The 23,182-nt window shown below is 44.8% G+C and overlaps 1 protein-coding gene across 1 annotated transcript; it reads left to right on the top strand.

Moving 5' to 3' along the window:
- The first annotated feature begins 263 nt into the window (after positions 1-263).
- Positions 264-2,160, top strand: LOC135678639 (peroxidase A2-like). The gene is made up of 4 exons (XM_065191675.1): positions 264-506; positions 664-855; positions 1,222-1,384; positions 1,510-2,160. Exons 1-4 carry the CDS (start codon positions 279-281, stop codon positions 1,920-1,922), a joined length of 996 nt encoding a protein of 331 aa, XP_065047747.1. The 5' UTR covers positions 264-278; the 3' UTR covers positions 1,923-2,160.
- Positions 2,161-23,182: the final 21,022 nt, after the last annotated feature.

Raw genomic sequence — 23,182 nt, 5'->3', positions numbered from 1 at the left:
CACTATCTGAGTGTGTCCCACATGTGACCTTGGAATGAAATGACAATATTTGGGATAGGTATGTCAAAGAGTACATTTCTATTGCCATCTCTCCCCTCAATTATGTCGCTTTGACTAGAAAAGTCTTTAATTAGACACTAAAGTAGAACCTTGATTTGCTCAACAGCGAAGCTAAACCATGCATGCATGAATGGTGATGATCTTGCCTGCCCAGTTCTCCAGTGAATTGCCTATAAATACAGGAGCAATGTGAGTAGTTCCAGCACAAGAAAACTAGAATGGCTTACTCTTCTTCTTCTTTGTGTTCAGTGTGCTTAGCCTTCTTCTTCTTCTTCTTCACCCTTCTCCTCCATGGCTCTCGAGCTCAGCTGAGCTCCACGTTTTACGATAGCTCATGCTCAAACGTGTCGGCCGTCGTCCGAAACGTGGTTCAGCAAGCCCAGAGCTCTGATGTTCGTATCGTCGCAAGCCTCCTTCGGCTCCACTTTCATGACTGCTTCGTGAATGTAACCTTCAGTTCTTCTCCAAACTTGACTAATTCTGCTACAAGTTCTAGTCATCAAAGTTCATCTTGATCTTGAAAGACTCATAAACATGATGCTTAATTAGTCATATGCTGAGTGCCTGGGGCACCGGATGATTAGCTTGGTTGCTGTATTGTAGGGCTGCGACGGTTCCATTCTGCTGGATAACAGTGACAGCATACAGAGCGAGAAGGACGCGGCGCCCAACAAGAACTCGGTGCGGGGTTTCGATGTGGTCGACGACATCAAGACCGCGGTGGAGAACGTTTGCCCGGGCGTCGTTTCCTGCGCTGACATCCTCGCGCTCGCTGCCGAAGCTTCCGTCGACTTGGTATAAGCTTTACCACATCTCAGCTTTCGTGCTTTGGTCCTCATCCCTATAAATATGTGTAGCTTCTCCTTCTCTTAGCTTCTCCTTCACTTGGAGGCTTTGACAAGCAAGACCGATCCAATATTGCAAATATACTCGAACTAATTATTCTTTTAGTATGTATATGGACACAACGATCAGCATATTGGACAGATTCACGGGGTTAACAGTGTTCGTATTTCAAGGGAGAGAACATCCATGTGAAGTCAGATATAAAAATGAGATAATGAATGCATGAGTTGATTAGTATAACCAGGATAAGTCAAAATAATTAATATGATAGCAGAATGGTGGTGTCAGAACTCAACAGCGATGTGTTGTTAACAGGCAGGAGGTCCAACATGGGGTGTACTACTGGGAAGGAGGGATGGAACCACAGCCAACCCTACCGCTGCCAACAACATGCCGAGCCCCTTCGATGACTTGGACACCCTCAAGCAAAAGTTCTCGGATGTAGGCCTCGATGACACTGATCTGGTCGCCTTGTCAGGTAAAGCTTAATCCTGGTTTCACTCTTCTTTTTTCTATCTCGTCGGGATAGAGAAACAAGTACGTAAACGGCCTTCTCATCTGGTTCTTCTCTGCATGGCATGGCATGGCATGGGATGCACGCAGGAGCTCACACGTTCGGCCGCGCGCAGTGCCGCTTCTTCAGCAGCCGGCTCTACAACTTCAGCGGCACCGGCAGCCCCGACCCGTCGCTGGACTCCACCTACTTGGCGACTCTGCAGCAGAACTGCCCCCAGGGAGGAGACGACACGACCCTCAACAATCTCGACCTCACCACGCCCAACACCTTCGACAACAAGTACTTCACCAACCTGCAGAGCAACGAGGGGCTGCTGCAGTCCGACCAGGAGCTGTTCTCCACCAGCGGGGCCTCCACTATTTCCATCGTCAACAGCTTTGCAGGCGACGAAAGCACCTTCTTCCAGAGCTTTGCTTCCTCCATGATCAACATGGGGAACATTAATCCACTGACCGGGAGCAACGGAGAGATCAGAAGCGACTGTAAGAAGGTCAACTAGGGGTGCGTGCGTGTGTGTTTGTTGACTTTAGCTACTGTATACTCTGAATAAGAACTGCAAGAAGTTGCCGCGAAAACTATGAACCAATGAAGTGGGTGCTCATGTTATCGGAACAAGTGGTCTAATTAACAGGACGACTAATACAACAGTATGTATCCAATGTTAAATCGAAAATTATCCACCAAAATATGCATGAAGCACAAGCAATTTAAAATTTCTTTCAGGAAACATTTCTCAAGACTTCTATCGACAATCTTGATTATGAAATGACCAAATATTCTCAATGCCTAAGCTAAAAATCTTGGCTCAAATGTTCTGCTGAGGAGTTGATTCAAGCTCATTTTGTTGATTATTAACAAAATAATAGTGCTTCATGTTGTTACCTGAGAATAATACTTTGATGCCATACGTGCGATGTCCTTTTCCTCTAGATTTGATTGGAAAAGGTGGTGTGAAATTGCGGCCATGCAAACCTTCTAATGCCAACAACCAATCTTACTTGTGTTTCGAGTGTACGAACACACGGAGTTCTTTTCGAGAACAACGATCCCTTTGACTAATTGGAAGCAATACTGGCTTCTTTTTCTTCATCCCCTCGTTCTTCAAACATGTTCCCTGGTCCATATGCCGACTTCTGCTCTCTCGCAGCATGTGCCGATCGGCTAGTCATCCTGCGAACCAAACAGGGAAATTTCATCAGATCTTCTCAGGCAACTCTGTTCAGAGACATTGAATAGAGACGTTTATATCAGTGTGTAGAGAATAGCAGCCTCGTCAAGGAATCTGCAGTAGATAATTGTAATCAATGCATAATCCAACGTCATGTACACAATAACAATCTGCACAGATTTAGGCACATACAAAAATGTCAGCGGTAATGATGCTGACATTTTTTGTATGTACAAGGTGGAGGCTTAGAACCTGGAACGGATGCTGAATGGCTCATAATGCAGCAGGCATTAATCAGCTTCCACAGATCAGAACTCATTGCAACTAGATGGCAAATCATAAAAGGAAATGAGAGATGAACCAGAAATGCTCAAGATGAAGTATATGACTGAGAATTCTGCAACAATCTTCAAGTGCGTGCCGAGATTTTGTTATATGTTACAGAACCGATCCCATGTAATTCGTGATTTGGAAACGAGAAGTGACTTTATAGAGATCTCACAAAGAAGAGACTTGATTATGTCAAGCTAATGTTAGTGGCAAAGAATGTTAAAGCAAGCTCTCTGGTTGCCTGTGCTGTTCTTCAAAGCAGGGTTTCCACAAAGATCCACAGATCCATCTCCACTATGTAATTTTTCATTAACATTCTAAAGATACCAAATCAATGGCAAATTTGTTGTACAAGAAAAAAACGAGGAAAAAAGTTATCAGGAAAATATAAGGAAGTCTAATTCTATCAGGAAATTTCAGGTAATGAACGCTATAATGGCAGAAAGAAGTGTTAATGTCGCTTTTATTTGTATCAGCGACTAATTCGATGATTCACAAGTTATTTCTACATATGAATCTACAACTACTTCAGTGAAGAAAGCAGTATCGTCACTTGATACTTCGGAAGAGTATCAACTGTTAGTTTGGCAAGTCCCATAGTCCCACATCTGGGCTTTGAAGTCAGATGTACCACAGGCAGCACAAGAGGCACCACAAGAAAACCTGCTTACGGTTTGAGTTTTTTCTTGTTTAGTAAGCTGAAGGCGTTTTATGGCCTAGGAACATCTTCCTAAGGCATTTGTAAGTATCCCTCTTTTATAGTAGTAATTTGCTCCTCTTTCTTCCGTTGATGTAGGTCAAAGTCAATTGACCGAACCACGTATATCTGGTGTTCTGGTGTTCTTGTCGCTTTTATTCTTTTCGCTTTATTGTCTTTGTTGTGTTGCCAAAATCATCCTTTGGTAAATTTCTTGGGGCTAGCTCTAACAAACTGGTATCAGAGCCTGGTTCTGGGATCTTTTGGCAACGATGACAATAACAAAGATTATTGTCGAGAAATTCGATAGAAATGTCAACTTCGGCATGTGACAACTCAAGATGGAGGCCATTCTGGTTCAAGACGGAGTTGATTTGGCACTTCAGGATGCTGAGAACATTCCAGATGGTACGTCAAAGGGCACTTCAGGATGCTGAGAACATTTCAGATGGTACGTCAAAGGAAGAACTTGCGGGTATGGATAAGAAGGCCCGATCAAGCATCATTCTAAATCTCTCTGATGAGGTTTTACGGGAGATAGCTACGGAGACTACGGCTAAGAGCATGTGGGATAAGCTTAAAGCCGTGTACATGAAGAGGACAGTGGAGAATCGTCTCTACTTGAAGCAGAGTTTGTATATGCTTCGGATAATTGAAGGTACATCTATACTCTCGCATCTTGATAAGTTTGATTCTTTGGTTATAGATTTGGAGAATATAGATGCAAAAATTGATGATGAGGATAAGGCTTTGTTACTCTTGTGTTCTCTTCCCCCATCTTTTAAGCATTTCCGTGATACTTTGATTTATGGAAAAGAAACAGTTTTGTATCAAGAAATTAAACCTGCACTGAAATCTAAGGAGCAGATAGACAGGAATATCGCTGGGGAAAGTAGAGAGAATCAGGCCGAGGGTCTGGTTGTTAGGGGGAGAATGGATAAAAGAGAATTTGACAGTAGTAGATCTAAATCTAGATCTAAATCCAGACATAGAAATTTGGAATGCAGATATTGTCATAAAATGAGCAACATTAAATCTGATTGCTTTAAATTAAAAAATAAATTAAAGCAAAAGGAAAAATTTGTTGAGAAAACTATTGAATCCGCTAAAGTTAGTGTAGCAACTGATGAGAATGTTAGAAATATTTTCTCTGCTATTGATGACAGGACGATGTCTAAAAATGAATGGATTTTAGATTCAGGTTGTTCTTATCACATGTGTCCCAATAGGGATTTGTTTTCCACATATGAATCTTGTAATGGTGGAATTGTTTTGATGGGCAATAATGCTGCATGTGATGTTGTTGGTAGAGGAACAATCCGAATTAAAATGCATGATGGTATTGTGAGGATGCTCACTAATGTTAGACATGTTCCTGATTTGAAAAAGAATCTCATCTCTTTAGACACCCTAGAGGCCCTTGGGTGTAAATACACAGCTGAAGGTGGAGTTATGAAAGTTTCTAGAAGTGCTCTTATTGTTATGAAAGCTTGTAGGTCTGGTAGCTTGTATATTCTGCAGGGAACTACTGTCACAGGTTCGGTTGCAGTTTCGTCATCATCATTGTCTGATTCTGACATCACCAAATTATGGCATATGCGTTTGGGTCATATAAGCGAGAAAGGTTTGAGCATATTGAGCAAAAGAGGTCTACTTTGCAGACAGAGTACTGGGCCACTTGATTTTTGTGAACACTGCATTTTTGGAAAGCAGAAAAGAGTCAGCTTCACTTCTCCGGCAGTTCACAAAACGAAAGGTACTCTTGACTATATTTATTCAGACCTTTGGGGTCCAGCTCATGTTCAGTCTAAGGGTGGTGCCAGGTATATGTTTACTTTCATTGATAATTATTCCAGGAAAGTTTGGGTTTATTTTCTGAAGCATAAAAATGATATTTTTCTAACATTTAAACAATGGAAGGCTTTGATTGAGAAACAAACAGGTAAACAGATTAAGCGGCTTCGAACATATAATGGCATGGAATTTTGTGAAGGTGACTTTGAAGAATTCTGCAAAAATGAAGGAATCGTTCGACATCGCACTGTTAGGATGACGCCTCAACAAAATGGTGTGGCCGAACGTATGAACAGAACACTCTTGGAGAGAGCAAGGTGTATGATCTCAAATGCAGGGTTGACAAAGGACTTTTGGGCAGAGGTGATTAATATGGCCTGTTATGTTGTCAACCGCGCTCCTTCTGCAACACTTAACTTTAAAACTCTGGAGGAAGTTTGGTCAAGTACTCCTGCTGATTATTCTGATTTAAAATTTTTTGGGTGTCCAGCATACATGCATGTAAATGAAGGAAAATTAGAGCCTCAGGCTAAAAAGTACATTTTCCTTGGGTATGCTTCTGGGGTGAAAGGATATAGATTATTGTGTTCTGATCCCAAATCCCCAAAATTTATAATTGTTGGGAAATCATTGGGGGGCGACATCATATGCGCAGCGGAAGAACAAGAAAACAAAAATCCCCGATTCCCAAAAAGATGTTCGTCGTCGTGCGAAGATTGGTGCGCAAAAATCCGCAAAACACAAAACTGCGTATATTGATTGTGTTACCTAGGGAGATCGTATATCCCTGTTTCCTTGCAGATCCTTAGGATAGGGTGAAGGAGGTCAAGCGTCCTCCTCTCTAGCGGTGATCCACACAGCAGGGTTGCGACGACGCTCCTCAAAACTCCAGGCCTACTCTGAGGTGGAGAGGGAGAGGAGAATAGGAAGGGCAAGCAAAGACTCTAGCCTATGAGGCTGTGAATCCCTCCTATTTATAGAGATCCCGTGTCAAAACCCTAATGGGTCCTTTCCCTAGTGGGTATTGGATCTGCATCCAATAAGACAAGGGCTCCGTCGGATATCTCATATCCGAACCTCTACTCATCGCAATGCCTACCATAAGTGTGTGACCCTCTAGGCCCAATATCGAGCTGGCCGTGAGTCATACCTGTCAGAACTCCTTCTAACTCAGTGAATTATTATCTCTGTAATAATTCACTCGACTCATCGACTACGGAAGTACTAGGCCACTACGCCGTAGTCCCCAGACGATACAGGGGAATCCAATCCATTGGACCTGTCTGTCCTCAGTTACCATGTACCTATAGTCCCTCATCCATCTAATATCCCAGAGACCGTATATCGAGCATGGTGCTGTCAGACCCATACGGTTTCTACTCGAGTCTCGCTCTAATCGGATTCTCCCGGAGAACTCTTTCTCTCTCAACCCGAATGACCCTGGCCAGGGATTTGTCTGAGCAAGAACACATGGGATATTCCTCTCATGATACCGAGAGTGGATGATCCTCTATCGACACTCAATAGCCCTCGTAAGGTCGACTACCACTCCCAATGACCAGCTGTACTAGATCTGGGAACAGCCAAACCTATAAGTCTGGTATCAAAGAGTGGAGCACTCATACAGGACATCCTTGGTGTCTCAAGTCTAAGAACCAGATACACCACTAGGACTACGGAATCGTTGTCTGACAATAAGGCATCATCAACCATCCAGCATTCCGTAAGCGGATCAATCAGTGAACTCATTCTCCAATGAGCACCTGTACTGTATCCCTAGTGTCCCTACACGAGCAGCTATGAGACCAGCTGCATCCATCATATGGACGGGTATACAGCACACCAGTCTATCCGGTTATCACGATGTCCCTCTCGAGTAACCTATGACCGGGATTATTTAGGATATGTGTTTAAAGGTGAATCGATCTCATTATCGTGATCTCATCACGATCCGATTCCCATTGCACAAATCCAAGGACATCACAATATATATGCATTTATGCAATAGTTATAAAGTGATATACGCCAAAATATAATAAGCAAAAAGATTCTGTATCAAGTCACACGTGCCATCACTCACGTGATTGGCTTGCTGGGCACCTATGACTAGCAATCTCCCACTTGACCTAAAGGCAATCAGCTATGTGTCTGATCCCCATCAGACCCCTGTGACGCTCAAAGACAATCTGAGACAACGGCTTTGTCAGTGGATCTGCAATGTTATCTTCGGATGGAACTCTTTCCACTGCTACATCTCCTCGGGTTACGATCTCTCTGATAAGCTGGAACCTCCTCAGAACACTTCTGATGAGACCCGGGTTCCCTTATTTGAGTAATCACCCCATAGTTGTCGCAATATAAGGAAGTCGACTTGTCGCTATCTGTATCGACTCCCAAATCTTTGATGAACTTCTTCACCCAGACTCCCTCCTTTGTTGCATCTAATGCAGCAATGTACTCCGCCTCTATGGTCGAGTCAGCAGTAGTATCTTGCTTGGAACTCTTCCAGCACACTGCTCCTCCATTCAAGGTGTACACATACCCTGAATTCGACTTGCTATCATCGACATCAGACTGAAAACTTGAGTCAGTGTAGCCTTCAACCTTAAGGCTATTACCTCCATATACTAGTAAAAGATCTTTAGTCCTTCTCAAGTACTTAAGGATACACTTTACTGCTTTCCAGTGCTCCAAGCCTGGATCCGCCTGATACCTGCTCGTGACACTCAGAGCATGCGCTATATCAGGCCTAGTACATAGCATGACATACATGATAGACCCTATTGCTGAGGCATAAGGTATCATATTCATGTTTGCCCTTTCTTGGAATTTTTCATGCCAAACCTTTTGACAATAGTTTCTATGTACCTGGACTGGGACAAGCCAAGCATCCTCTTGGATCTATCTCTATAGATTCTAATCCCCAAGATATAGGATGCTTCCCCTAAGTCCTTTATGGAGAAGTGTCTAAATAACCAAGTATTTACTGTGGATAGCATTCCTATGTCATTCCCAATGATGAGGATGTCATCCACATATAACACCAAAAAGCTAATAGCGCTCCCACTTACCTTTCTGTATACACAAGGCTCATCTTCGTTCTTAACGAAGTCATAAGATCTGATTGCCTCATCAAATCTTATGTTCCAACTTCGGGAAGCTTGCTTTAGTCCATAAATGGATCTAAGCAACCTACACACCTTATCTGGGCAGTTCTTGGACACGAATCCCTCAGGTTGCATCATATACACCTCCTCCTCGAGGTTCCCGTTGAGGAATGCGGTTTTCACATCCATCTGCCAGATCTCATAATCATAGTGTGCTGCAATAGCCAATAGAATTCTGATGGATTTTAGCATTGCTACGGGTGAGAAAGTTTCGTCGTAGTCAACACCTTGCCTTTGACGATACCCCTTAGCCACTAGCCTTGCTTTATAGGTCTCTACCTTTCCATCTACTCCGATCTTTTTCTTAAAGATCCACTTGCAACCGATGGGTACAATACCTTCGGGTGCATCAACTAGGTTCCAAACTTTATTGGAGTACATAGAATCCATCTCAGAATTCATGGCTTCTTTCCACTTCCCGGAGTCTATACTCATAATAGCCTCCTCGTAGGTCTGAGGATCAATATCCTCTACATCCTCTGCTCTAATATGTCCCACATATCTCTCAGGAGGATGGGATACCCTATCAGACTTGCGTAAAGTTGATACTTGTGTATTAGGTACCTGAACAGACTCGAGCTGTAGAGTGGTGCTTGAGCTTGGTTCTCCAACCTCGCTCAATTCTATCATTCTCCCACTGTCTCCGTCAAGAATGTGTTCCTTCTCAAGGAACACTGCTCTCTTAGCTACAAAGACCTTTTGGTCCTCGAGATGATAGAAGTAATACCCACAAGTTTCCTTGGGGTATCCCACAAATTTACATCGCCCTGTCCTTGATTCTAACTTATCGGGGTTGTGTCTTTTAACATGGGCAGAGCAGCCCCAAATCTTAACAACCTTAAGATCAGGCTTCTTCCCTTTCCATATCTCATATGGTGTAGACACTACCGACTTAGTTGGAACTCTGTTCAGAAGGTAAGCTGCGGTTTCTAGGGCATATCCCCAGAATGAGATGGGTAGGTCAGCGAAACTCATCATGGACCGTACCATATCTAATAATGTACGATTTCTCCTTTCAGAGACACCATTGAGCTGAGGTGTATAAGGAGGTGTCCATTGGGATAATATCCCATGGTCCTTGAGGAAGTGAGTAAACTCTGTACTTAAGTACTCACCTCCTCGATCTGATCGAAGAGTTTTGATACTCTTTCCAGTCTGGTTCTCCACCTCATTCTTATACTCTCTGAATTTCTCAAAGGCCTCGGACTTGTACTTCATTAAGTACACATATCCATACCTTGAGAAATCATCAGTAAATGTAATGAAGTAGGAGTAACCTCAAATGACATGAGTTGACATGGGTCCACATACATCACTATGTATGAGTTCCAACAACTCAGTGGCTCTCTCTCCAGTTCCACTAAATGGAGAGTTGGTCAGTTTTCCACGAATGCAAGGCTCACAAGTTGCATATGACACATAGTCGAATGGATCTAGATATCCATCATTTAGCAACTTTTGAATCCTTCTTTCATGGATGTGACCTAGCCTACTATGCCACAGGTATGCACTGTTCAACTCATCTCGTTTCCTTTTGGACACATTTATATTCATGATATGTGGAGTGGTGTCTAACATAAATAAACCATTATGCAATGTTCCTTTCGTGATGATCTTATCATCTAATAATATCGAACAACCATTGTTCTCAAAAATAAATTTATATCCACTAACTGTTAAACATGAAATGGAGATAATGTTTTTGATAATAGAAGGAACAAAATAACATGCATCTAATGCAATAAAAGCTCCACTAGGCAGATGTAGGGCGACCTCGCCAACAGCTAATACAGTAACTTTTGCTCCATTACCCATCTTGAGGTCCATCTCGCCTCTCTCTAGTCTCCTAGGCCTTGCCAGAACCTGCAACGAATTACATATATGATAAGCACTACCGGTATCTAATACCCATGTGTTATCATAAGAGTTTGACAAATGGAGACTGATCATGAATGTACCTGAAGCTTCATCAAGCTTTTGTTTCGCCCTTTCTGCAAGGTACTCTTTGCAGTTTCTCTTCCAGTGCCCATCTTTACCACAGTGGAAGCACTGGCCTTTGTCCTTTGTTGGGTCTTTCTTAGCAACCTTTGCTTTACCTTGTTTGCCCTTGCCCTTTCCCTTCTTAAGGGACCTTTCTGCTTTCCTTTTCTTTCTGGTCTCACCAGTGTAGAGAACTGGCTTCTCTTTCTTAATAGTACTCTCTGCCTCCCTCAACATATTGAGGAGCTCTGGGAGAGTCACCTCAAGCTTGTTCATATTAAAATTCATTATGAACTGTGAAAAGGAATCTGGTAGGGACTGAAGCACAATGTCCACACACAAGTTATCCTCTAGGACCATTCCTAGACCTGTGAGTTTCTCTATCCACTCAATCATCTTTAGGACATGGTTCTGAACCGGTGTCCCCTCAGTCATCCTAGCGCGGAAAAGGCTCTTGGATATCTCATATCGTTGAGTCCTTCCCTGTTCCTCAAACAATTTACGGACATGTAGGAGAATGGATCTGGCATCCATCTTTTCATGTTGTCTCTGTAACTCTGGAGTCATAGAGCCCAACATATAGCACTGAGCAAGAGTGGAGTCATCAATGTACTTCACGTAGCGAGCGATCTCATCCTCGCTTGCCCCTTCTTCGGGCGTAGGCATCACTGTATCAAGGACGTACACGATTTTCTCCGCTGTGAGAACAATTCTCAAGTTACGGAGCCAATCCGTATAATTTGGACCAGTGAGGCGGTTGACATCAAGTATGTCACGTAAGGGATTTGAAAGCGACATTTTCTGAAAATAAAGATGTAGCAAAAATGAATAACATGCAGATTTTGCAAGAAATAAACTATCAAGATATGGACTTCTATCTTAATATGCTCCCACTATTTTACTAACGAGTCACGCGACACCCTCAGCACGTGAAACGGAAGTCTCCGGCAGACTTCTAGTGGGGATCAGGATCCAATCAGCGTCTTAGTGTAACCTCGAGGGACTCGACCAATCACACTAAGCCTAAAAGGTAGACAACTCTTGCCGATCACAACTCCTTGTGATTCCCGTCCTGTTCGGCCTCCGAATCACCATGGCCTCGAGGGACTCGACCAACCATGATGCTCGGTTAAGTCAACACCTTCGTTACAAGATGAGTCTGATTTGATGATATACCCTCGAGGGACTCGACCAAGCATATCATGCCCTCAGGTCACCGGTGACATCTCTATGTCGTAAGCAAGATAGCGAATCGCGATATAGGTGAGTCTCGAGGGACTCGACCAACTCAACCTACACCGGGATTCGGTTCCTACTCATAACGATGGAAGGCCACGTGGGTCAATCTAATTGCCTCACGTTTACCGACTTAATTTTATCGAGAGATGTTTCTATGATTTGGTCTCCTAATATGACATGTCACACATATACATATTTAATACATATCTACATCGCATGCAAATATATATACATATCTAGTATGTGTATAAGCAATCACACCAGATGATCATGGACCACAACCTAATATGATTAGGCCCGAGCCAGTAGGCCTAATCACTCACATCAAGATCTATGTGTGCAACGGTGCATCTCCATGCCTTGTGATCGTCCATCTCGTCCTCGTCGGTTCCGTCGACATCTTGATGCATCTCCATGCATCACGATCGTCCGTCTCGTGGGTCCCGCTATGGCTTCCACGCTCCCGCTGCGCCTCCTCATGTGATTACAACTTAATCATAGGCACGCAGGCCCGACAATAAACGAGAAATATAATGGAGGTTCGCAGACCTCAATAATAATAATCACAAGTACACACATCACACGGTCCATGATCATCCGTCCACTCATCATACATCACATGTATAAATAATCATCATCATGTAGGACTACTAGATAATAATAAAAATAATAATCAACTAAACCTTTTAATTAATTAATATTTTCTGAAATCAGGGATATATAGGGAATTTCTCAATTCCTAAGGGTATTTTCGTAATTTGGACAAAAGACAAAAACTGGAATTTCGAAAATTCCTAGGGGCAAAACTGTCTTTTTCCCAGAAAACCCTAATGCCCTTTCCCCTTTTCGCTGCTGCCGCCGCCGCCACCCTGCCGGCGGCGGCCTGTGCGGCGAGGGGCGGGGCGCTGCCCTCGCCTGCGGGCGGCACGCCCGCTGGCCCCCGCGGGCGTCGCCGCCTCCGCGGGCAGTTCTGCCGGCGAGGCAGCGCCCGCAGGCGGTGCTGCCTCGCTGGCGGCCGCCCCTGCGGGGTTTTTTTGCCCGTGGGAGCAGCGGCCACAGGCGCCGCTGCCCTGCGGTGCCTCAGCCCGCGCTGCTGCCCCGCGGCGCCTCTACCCGCGGGCTCAGCGGCCGCAGGCGCCTCTACCCGCGGGCTGCCAGCCCCGCCGGCAGCAAGCCTGCTGCAAGCAGGCCGCCGGCCGGCTGCTGCAGACACAGCGCTTGCGCATGCGCCGGCGCTGTGCTGCCTGGCTGCGACTGCGGCTGCCGCTGCAGGTGGCTGCAGGCATGCAGATCGAGGGCAGCAACTGTTGCTGCCCTTCCTCGCTTTTGCGTCAACGAATTTGACGTCAAAATTCTTCCTAAACACAATACACGCAGTTCAAAACCAATCATTCGCACGAACAACCTGGCTCTGATACCACTGTTGGGAAATCATTGGGGGGCGACATCATATGCGCAGCGGAAGAACAAGAAAACAAAAATCCCCGATTCCCAAAAAGATGTTCGTCGTCGTGCGAAGATTGGTGCGCAAAAATCCGCAAAACACAAAACTGCGTATATTGATTGTGTTACCTAGGGAGATCGTATATCCCTGTTTCCTTGCAGATCCTTAGGATAGGGTGAAGGAGGTCAAGCGTCCTCCTCTCTAGCGGTGATCCACACAGCAGGGTTGCGACGACGCTCCTCAAAACTCCAGGCCTACTCTGAGGTGGAGAGGGAGAGGAGAATAGGAAGGGCAAGCAAAGACTCTAGCCTATGAGGCTGTGAATCCCTCCTATTTATAGAGATCCCGTGTCAAAACCCTAATGGGTCCTTTCCCTAGTGGGTATTGGATCTGCATCCAATAAGACAAGGGCTCCGTCGGATATCTCATATCCGAACCTCTACTCATCGCAATGCCTACCATAAGTGTGTGACCCTCTAGGCCCAATATCGAGCTGGCCGTGAGTCATACCTGTCAGAACTCCTTCTAACTCAGTGAATTATTATCTCTGTAATAATTCACTCGACTCATCGACTACGGAAGTACTAGGCCACTACGCCGTAGTCCCCAGACGATACAGGGGAATCCAATCCATTGGACCTGTCTGTCCTCAGTTACCATGTACCTATAGTCCCTCATCCATCTAATATCCCAGAGACCGTATATCGAGCATGGTGCTGTCAGACCCATACGGTTTCTACTCGAGTCTCGCTCTAATCGGATTCTCCCGGAGAACTCTTTCTCTCTCAACCCGAATGACCCTGGCCAGGGATTTGTCTGAGCAAGAACACATGGGATATTCCTCTCATGATACCGAGAGTGGATGATCCTCTATCGACACTCAATAGCCCTCGTAAGGTCGACTACCACTCCCAATGACCAGCTGTACTAGATCTGGGAACAGCCAAACCTATAAGTCTGGTATCAAAGAGTGGAGCACTCATACAGGACATCCTTGGTGTCTCAAGTCTAAGAACCAGATACACCACTAGGACTACGGAATCGTTGTCTGACAATAAGGCATCATCAACCATCCAGCATTCCGTAAGCGGATCAATCAGTGAACTCATTCTCCAATGAGCACCTGTACTGTATCCCTAGTGTCCCTACACGAGCAGCTATGAGACCAGCTGCATCCATCATATGGACGGGTATACAGCACACCAGTCTATCCGGTTATCACGATGTCCCTCTCGAGTAACCTATGACCGGGATTATTTAGGATATGTGTTTAAAGGTGAATCGATCTCATTATCGTGATCTCATCACGATCCGATTCCCATTGCACAAATCCAAGGACATCACAATATATATGCATTTATGCAATAGTTATAAAGTGATATACGCCAAAATATAATAAGCAAAAAGATTCTGTATCAAGTCACACGTGCCATCACTCACGTGATTGGCTTGCTGGGCACCTATGACTAGCAATCTCCCACTTGACCTAAAGCCAATCAGCTATGTGTCTGATCCCCATCAGACCCCTGTGACGCTCAAAGACAATCTGAGACAACGGCTTTGTCAGTGGATCTGCAATGTTATCTTCGGATGGAACTCTTTCCACTGCTACATCTCCTCGGGTTACGATCTCTCTGATAAGCTGGAACCTCCTCAGAACACTTCTGATGAGACCCGGGTTCCCTTATTTGAGTAATCACCCCATAGTTGTCGCAATATAAGGAAGTCGACTTGTCGCTATCTGTATCGACTCCCAAATCTTTGATGAACTTCTTCACCCAGACTCCCTCCTTTGTTGCATCTAATGCAGCAATGTACTCCGCCTCTATGGTCGAGTCAGCAGTAGTATCTTGCTTGGAACTCTTCCAGCACACTGCTCCTCCATTCAAGGTGTACACATACCCTGAATTCGACTTGCTATCATCGACATCAGACTGAAAACTTGAGTCAGTGTAGCCTTCAACCTTAAGGCTATTACCTCCATATACTAGTAAAAGATCCTTAGTCCTTCTCAAGTACTTAAGGATACACTTTACTGCTTTCCAGTGCTCCAAGCCTGGATCCGCCTGATACCTGCTCGTGACACTCAGAGCATGCGCTATATCAGGCCTAGTACATAGCATGACATACATGATAGACCCTATTGCTGAGGCATAAGGTATCATATTCATGTTTGCCCTTTCTTGGAATTTTTCATGCCAAACCTTTTGACAATAGTTTCTATGTACCTGGACTGGGACAAGCCAAGCATCCTCTTGGATCTATCTCTATAGATTCTAATCCCCAAGATATAGGATGCTTCCCCTAAGTCCTTTATGGAGAAGTGTCTAAATAACCAAGTATTTACTGTGGATAGCATTCCTATGTCATTCCCAATGATGAGGATGTCATCCACATATAACACCAAAAAGCTAATAGCGCTCCCACTTACCTTTCTGTATACACAAGGCTCATCTTCGTTCTTAACGAAGTCATAAGATCTGATTGCCTCATCAAATCTTATGTTCCAACTTCGGGAAGCTTGCTTTAGTCCATAAATGGATCTAAGCAACCTACACACCTTATCTGGGCAGTTCTTGGACACGAATCCCTCAGGTTGCATCATATACACCTCCTCCTCGAGGTTCCCGTTGAGGAATGCGGTTTTCACATCCATCTGCCAGATCTCATAATCATAGTGTGCTGCAATAGCCAATAGAATTCTGATGGATTTTAGCATTGCTACGGGTGAGAAAGTTTCGTCGTAGTCAACACCTTGCCTTTGACGATACCCCTTAGCCACTAGCCTTGCTTTATAGGTCTCTACCTTTCCATCTACTCCGATCTTTTTCTTAAAGATCCACTTGCAACCGATGGGTACAATACCTTCGGGTGCATCAACTAGGTTCCAAACTTTATTGGAGTACATAGAATCCATCTCAGAATTCATGGCTTCTTTCCACTTCCCGGAGTCTATACTCATAATAGCCTCCTCGTAGGTCTGAGGATCAATATCCTCTACATCCTCTGCTCTAATATGTCCCACATATCTCTCAGGAGGATGGGATACCCTATCAGACTTGCGTAAAGTTGATACTTGTGTATTAGGTACCTGAACAGACTCGAGCTGTAGAGTGGTGCTTGAGCTTGGTTCTCCAACCTCGCTCAATTCTATCATTCTCCCACTGTCTCCGTCAAGAATGTGTTCCTTCTCAAGGAACACTGCTCTCTTAGCTACAAAGACCTTTTGGTCCTCGAGATGATAGAAGTAATACCCACAAGTTTCCTTGGGGTATCCCACAAATTTACATCGCCCTGTCCTTGATTCTAACTTATCGGGGTTGTGTCTTTTAACATGGGCAGAGCAGCCCCAAATCTTAACAACCTTAAGATCAGGCTTCTTCCCTTTCCATATCTCATATGGTGTAGACACTACCGACTTAGTTGGAACTCTGTTCAGAAGGTAAGCTGCGGTTTCTAGGGCATATCCCCAGAATGAGATGGGTAGGTCAGCGAAACTCATCATGGACCGTACCATATCTAATAATGTACGATTTCTCCTTTCAGAGACACCATTGAGCTGAGGTGTATAAGGAGGTGTCCATTGGGATAATATCCCATGGTCCTTGAGGAAGTGAGTAAACTCTGTACTTAAGTACTCACCTCCTCGATCTGATCGAAGAGTTTTGATACTCTTTCCAGTCTGGTTCTCCACCTCATTCTTATACTCTCTGAATTTCTCAAAGGCCTCGGACTTGTACTTCATTAAGTACACATATCCATACCTTGAGAAATCATCAGTAAATGTAATGAAGTAGGAGTAACCTCAAATGGCATGAGTTGACATGGGTCCACATACATCACTATGTATGAGTTCCAACAACTCAGTGGCTCTCTCTCCAGTTCCACTAAATGGAGAGTTGGTCAGTTTTCCACGAATGCAAGGCTCACAAGTTGCATATGACACATAGTCGAATGGATCTAGATATCCATCATTTAGCAACTTTTGAATCCTTCTTTCATGGATGTGACCTAGCCTACTATGCCACAGGTATGCACTGTTCAACTCATCTCGTTTCCTTTTGGACACATTTATATTCATGATATGTGGAGTGGTGTCTAACATAAATAAACCATTATGCAATGTTCCTTTCGTGATGATCTTATCATCTAATAATATCGAACAACCATTGTTCTCAAAAATAAATTTATATCCACTAACTGTTAAACATGAAATGGAGATAATGTTTTTGATAATAGAAGGAACAAAATAACATGCATCTAATGCAATAAAAGCTCCACTAGGCAGATGTAGGGCGACCTCGCCAACAGCTAATACAGTAACTTTTGCTCCATTACCCATCTTGAGGTCCATCTCGCCTCTCTCTAGTCTCCTAGGCCTTGCCAGAACCTGCAACGAATTACATATATGATAAGCACTACCGGTATCTAATACCCATGTGTTATCATAAGAGTTTGACAAATGGAGACTGATCATGAATGTACCTGAAGCTTCATCAAGCTTTTGTTTCGCCCTTTCTGCAAGGTACTCTTTGCAGTTTCTCTTCCAGTGCCCATCTTTACCACAGTGGAAGCACTGGCCTTTGTCCTTTGTTGGGTCTTTCTTAGCAACCTTTGCTTTACCTTGTTTGCCCTTGCCCTTTCCCTTCTTAAGGGACCTTTCTGCTTTCCTTTTCTTTCTGGTCTCACCAGTGTAGAGAACTGGCTTCTCTTTCTTAATAGTACTCTCTGCCTCCCTCAACATATTGAGGAGCTCTGGGAGAGTCACCTCAAGCTTGTTCATATTAAAATTCATTATGAACTGTGAAAAGGAATCTGGTAGGGACTGAAGCACAATGTCCACACACAAGTTATCCTCTAGGACCATTCCTAGACCTGTGAGTTTCTCTATCCACTCAATCATCTTTAGGACATGGTTCTGAACCGGTGTCCCCTCAGTCATCCTAGCGCGGAAAAGGCTCTTGGATATCTCATATCGTTGAGTCCTTCCCTGTTCCTCAAACAATTTACGGACATGTAGGAGAATGGATCTGGCATCCATCTTTTCATGTTGTCTCTGTAACTCTGGAGTCATAGAGCCCAACATATAGCACTGAGCAAGAGTGGAGTCATCAATGTACTTCACGTAGCGAGCGATCTCATCCTCGCTTGCCCCTTCTTCGGGCGTAGGCATCACTGTATCAAGGACGTACACGATTTTCTCCGCTGTGAGAACAATTCTCAAGTTACGGAGCCAATCCGTATAATTTGGACCAGTGAGGCGGTTGACATCAAGTATGTCACGTAAGGGATTTGAAAGCGACATTTTCTGAAAATAAAGATGTAGCAAAAATGAATAACATGCAGATTTTGCAAGAAATAAACTATCAAGATATGGACTTCTATCTTAATATGCTCCCACTATTTTACTAACGAGTCACGCGACACCCTCAGCACGTGAAACGGAAGTCTCCGGCAGACTTCTAGTGGGGATCAGGATCCAATCAGCGTCTTAGTGTAACCTCGAGGGACTCGACCAATCACACTAAGCCTAAAAGGTAGACAACTCTTGCCGATCACAACTCCTTGTGATTCCCGTCCTGTTCGGCCTCCGAATCACCATGGCCTCGAGGGACTCGACCAACCATGATGCTCGGTTAAGTCAACACCTTCGTTACAAGATGAGTCTGATTTGATGATATACCCTCGAGGGACTCGACCAAGCATATCATGCCCTCAGGTCACCGGTGACATCTCTATGTCGTAAGCAAGATAGCGAATCGCGATATAGGTGAGTCTCGAGGGACTCGACCAACTCAACCTACACCGGGATTCGGTTCCTACTCATAACGATGGAAGGCCACGTGGGTCAATCTAATTGCCTCACGTTTACCGACTTAATTTTATCGAGAGATGTTTCTATGATTTGGTCTCCTAATATGACATGTCACACATATACATATTTAATACATATCTACATCGCATGCAAATATATATACATATCTAGTATGTGTATAAGCAATCACACCAGATGATCATGGACCACAACCTAATATGATTAGGCCCGAGCCAGTAGGCCTAATCACTCACATCAAGATCTATGTGTGCAACGGTGCATCTCCATGCCTTGTGATCGTCCATCTCGTCCTCGTCGGTTCCGTCGACATCTTGATGCATCTCCATGCATCACGATCGTCCGTCTCGTGGGTCCCGCTATGGCTTCCACGCTCCCGCTGCGCCTCCTCATGTGATTACAACTTAATCATAGGCACGCAGGCCCGACAATAAACGAGAAATATAATGGAGGTTCGCAGACCTCAATAATAATAATCACAAGTACACACATCACACGGTCCATGATCATCCGTCCACTCATCATACATCACATGTATAAATAATCATCATCATGTAGGACTACTAGATAATAATAAAAATAATAATCAACTAAACCTTTTAATTAATTAATATTTTCTGAAATCAGGGATATATAGGGAATTTCTCAATTCCTAAGGGTATTTTCGTAATTTGGACAAAAGACAAAAACTGGAATTTCGAAAATTCCTAGGGGCAAAACTGTCTTTTTCCCAGAAAACCCTAATGCCCTTTCCCCTTTTCGCTGCTGCCGCCGCCGCCACCCTGCCGGCGGCGGCCTGTGCGGCGAGGGGCGGGGCGCTGCCCTCGCCTGCGGGCGGCACGCCCGCTGGCCCCCGCGGGCGTCGCCGCCTCCGCGGGCAGTTCTGCCGGCGAGGCAGCGCCCGCAGGCGGTGCTGCCTCGCTGGCGGCCGCCCCTGCGGGGTTTTTTTGCCCGTGGGAGCAGCGGCCACAGGCGCCGCTGCCCTGCGGTGCCTCAGCCCGCGCTGCTGCCCCGCGGCGCCTCTACCCGCGGGCTCAGCGGCCGCAGGCGCCTCTACCCGCGGGCTGCCAGCCCCGCCGGCAGCAAGCCTGCTGCAAGCAGGCCGCCGGCCGGCTGCTGCAGACACAGCGCTTGCGCATGCGCCGGCGCTGTGCTGCCTGGCTGCGACTGCGGCTGCCGCTGCAGGTGGCTGCAGGCATGCAGATCGAGGGCAGCAACTGTTGCTGCCCTTCCTCGCTTTTGCGTCAACGAATTTGACGTCAAAATTCTTCCTAAACACAATACACGCAGTTCAAAACCAATCATTCGCACGAACAACCTGGCTCTGATACCACTGTTGGGAAATCATTGGGGGGCGACATCATATGCGCAGCGGAAGAACAAGAAAACAAAAATCCCCGATTCCCAAAAAGATGTTCGTCGTCGTGCGAAGATTGGTGCGCAAAAATCCGCAAAACACAAAACTGCGTATATTGATTGTGTTACCTAGGGAGATCGTATATCCCTGTTTCCTTGCAGATCCTTAGGATAGGGTGAAGGAGGTCAAGCGTCCTCCTCTCTAGCGGTGATCCACACAGCAGGGTTGCGACGACGCTCCTCAAAACTCCAGGCCTACTCTGAGGTGGAGAGGGAGAGGAGAATAGGAAGGGCAAGCAAAGACTCTAGCCTATGAGGCTGTGAATCCCTCCTATTTATAGAGATCCCGTGTCAAAACCCTAATGGGTCCTTTCCCTAGTGGGTATTGGATCTGCATCCAATAAGACAAGGGCTCCGTCGGATATCTCATATCCGAACCTCTACTCATCGCAATGCCTACCATAAGTGTGTGACCCTCTAGGCCCAATATCGAGCTGGCCGTGAGTCATACCTGTCAGAACTCCTTCTAACTCAGTGAATTATTATCTCTGTAATAATTCACTCGACTCATCGACTACGGAAGTACTAGGCCACTACGCCGTAGTCCCCAGACGATACAGGGGAATCCAATCCATTGGACCTGTCTGTCCTCAGTTACCATGTACCTATAGTCCCTCATCCATCTAATATCCCAGAGACCGTATATCGAGCATGGTGCTGTCAGACCCATACGGTTTCTACTCGAGTCTCGCTCTAATCGGATTCTCCCGGAGAACTCTTTCTCTCTCAACCCGAATGACCCTGGCCAGGGATTTGTCTGAGCAAGAACACATGGGATATTCCTCTCATGATACCGAGAGTGGATGATCCTCTATCGACACTCAATAGCCCTCGTAAGGTCGACTACCACTCCCAATGACCAGCTGTACTAGATCTGGGAACAGCCAAACCTATAAGTCTGGTATCAAAGAGTGGAGCACTCATACAGGACATCCTTGGTGTCTCAAGTCTAAGAACCAGATACACCACTAGGACTACGGAATCGTTGTCTGACAATAAGGCATCATCAACCATCCAGCATTCCGTAAGCGGATCAATCAGTGAACTCATTCTCCAATGAGCACCTGTACTGTATCCCTAGTGTCCCTACACGAGCAGCTATGAGACCAGCTGCATCCATCATATGGACGGGTATACAGCACACCAGTCTATCCGGTTATCACGATGTCCCTCTCGAGTAACCTATGACCGGGATTATTTAGGATATGTGTTTAAAGGTGAATCGATCTCATTATCGTGATCTCATCACGATCCGATTCCCATTGCACAAATCCAAGGACATCACAATATATATGCATTTATGCAATAGTTATAAAGTGATATACGCCAAAATATAATAAGCAAAAAGATTCTGTATCAAGTCACACGTGCCATCACTCACGTGATTGGCTTGCTGGGCACCTATGACTAGCAATAATCAGTAGAGATATTACTTTTGATGAATTATCTATATTATCTTCCAAAGAGGAATCTACTAGTTGTACAAATGACAGTGCACAGAAGCAGGTGGAGCTTGAGAGTGAGAGTTCTAATTCTTTTCAGTCGAACTCTTCTACTCAAAGAATGCCAGTAGGTGGTCACGAGTCTACTAACGCAGATGATCCAGAGGAAGAGTAATATTCCTTTGTCAAGGATAGACTACGGAGAGATATTCGACCATCACAAAGATATGCAAATTTGGTTGCATATGCTTTGTCTGTTGCAAAAGAAACAAGTGAAGTTGGTGAGCCTACTTCCTACGCAGATGCAATTTCTTGTGATAATTCCACTAAGTGGTTAATTGCGATGAATGAAGAAATTGAATCTCTCAATTGGAATAGAACTTGGGATCTTGTGAAGCCGCCTTCGGGTAAGAAAATTGTTGGATGCAAATGGAATACCATTGCTGAAAGAAAGGTCCTTGTTCAGAAAATTTATACGAAGGACAATCCAGTTGATATGTTTACGAAGCCTCTTCCGGTTTACAAGTTCAAGCAGTGCTTGGACTTGGTTGGTGTTTATTGTTGGTGATTGCCCGTTGGGGCTTTTGTGAAGAAGGTGGAGCAAGTTTTGTTGGGACATGCCAAGGTGGAGATTTGTTAGTTTGGCAAGTCCCATAGTCCCACATCGGGAAAATTAGACTTGTTGTCTCGTCTTGGAACTATAAATAAGGGCCTGAGCTTTGAAGTCAGATGTACCACACGCAGCACAAGAGGCAGCACAAGAAAACCTGCTTACAGTTTGGGTTTTTTCTTGTTTAGTAAGCTGAAGGCGTTTTATGGCCTAGGAACAACTTCCTAAGGCATTTGTAAGTGTCCCTCTTTTATAGTAGTAATTTGCTCATCTTTCTTCCGTGGATGTAGGTCAAAGTCAATTGACCGAACCACGTATATCTGGTGTTTTGGTGTTCTTGTCGCTTTTATTCTTTTCGCTTTATTGTCTTTGTTGTGTTGCCAAAATCATCATTTGGTATATTTTCTAGGGCTAGCTCTAACATCAACCAATCTCGATCTCGAAGCCATGGATGCGATAATACCCAACAACTAGATGGAAGATCCCAAAACCTAATCGAAGAACAGAGATATAAAAATCAAAGGCTCTGACTCACAAAATAGAGTCTTGACCTATCAAGCAATCGGGAAGCGGAGGAATCAGGAAACTCACGAAAAATCACATAGCTAAGCGATTCTGGCGCAGATCACAAGAGTGAAA

This window comes from Musa acuminata, chromosome BXJ1-7 (assembly GCF_036884655.1).
Source record: "Musa acuminata AAA Group cultivar baxijiao chromosome BXJ1-7, Cavendish_Baxijiao_AAA, whole genome shotgun sequence".
Classification (NCBI taxonomy): Eukaryota; Viridiplantae; Streptophyta; class Magnoliopsida; order Zingiberales; family Musaceae; genus Musa; species Musa acuminata.
The sequence above is the reverse complement of the archived record's forward strand: the minus strand, read 5'-3'. Positions and strand labels throughout refer to the sequence as shown.

What these genes read in the sequence shown, in the direction of transcription:
- LOC135678639 (XM_065191675.1), top strand. Translation starts at nt 279, where the DNA reads ATGGCTTACTCTTCTTCTTCTTTGTGTTCAGTGTGCTTAGCCTTCTTC. An exon ending in TTCATGACTGCTTCGTGAAT is followed by an intron (nt 507 to 663) that starts GTAACCTTCAGT and finishes GCTGTATTGTAG; the next exon opens with GGCTGCGACGGTTCCATTCT. An exon ending in CCGAAGCTTCCGTCGACTTG is followed by an intron (nt 856 to 1,221) that starts GTATAAGCTTTA and finishes TGTTGTTAACAG; the next exon opens with GCAGGAGGTCCAACATGGGG.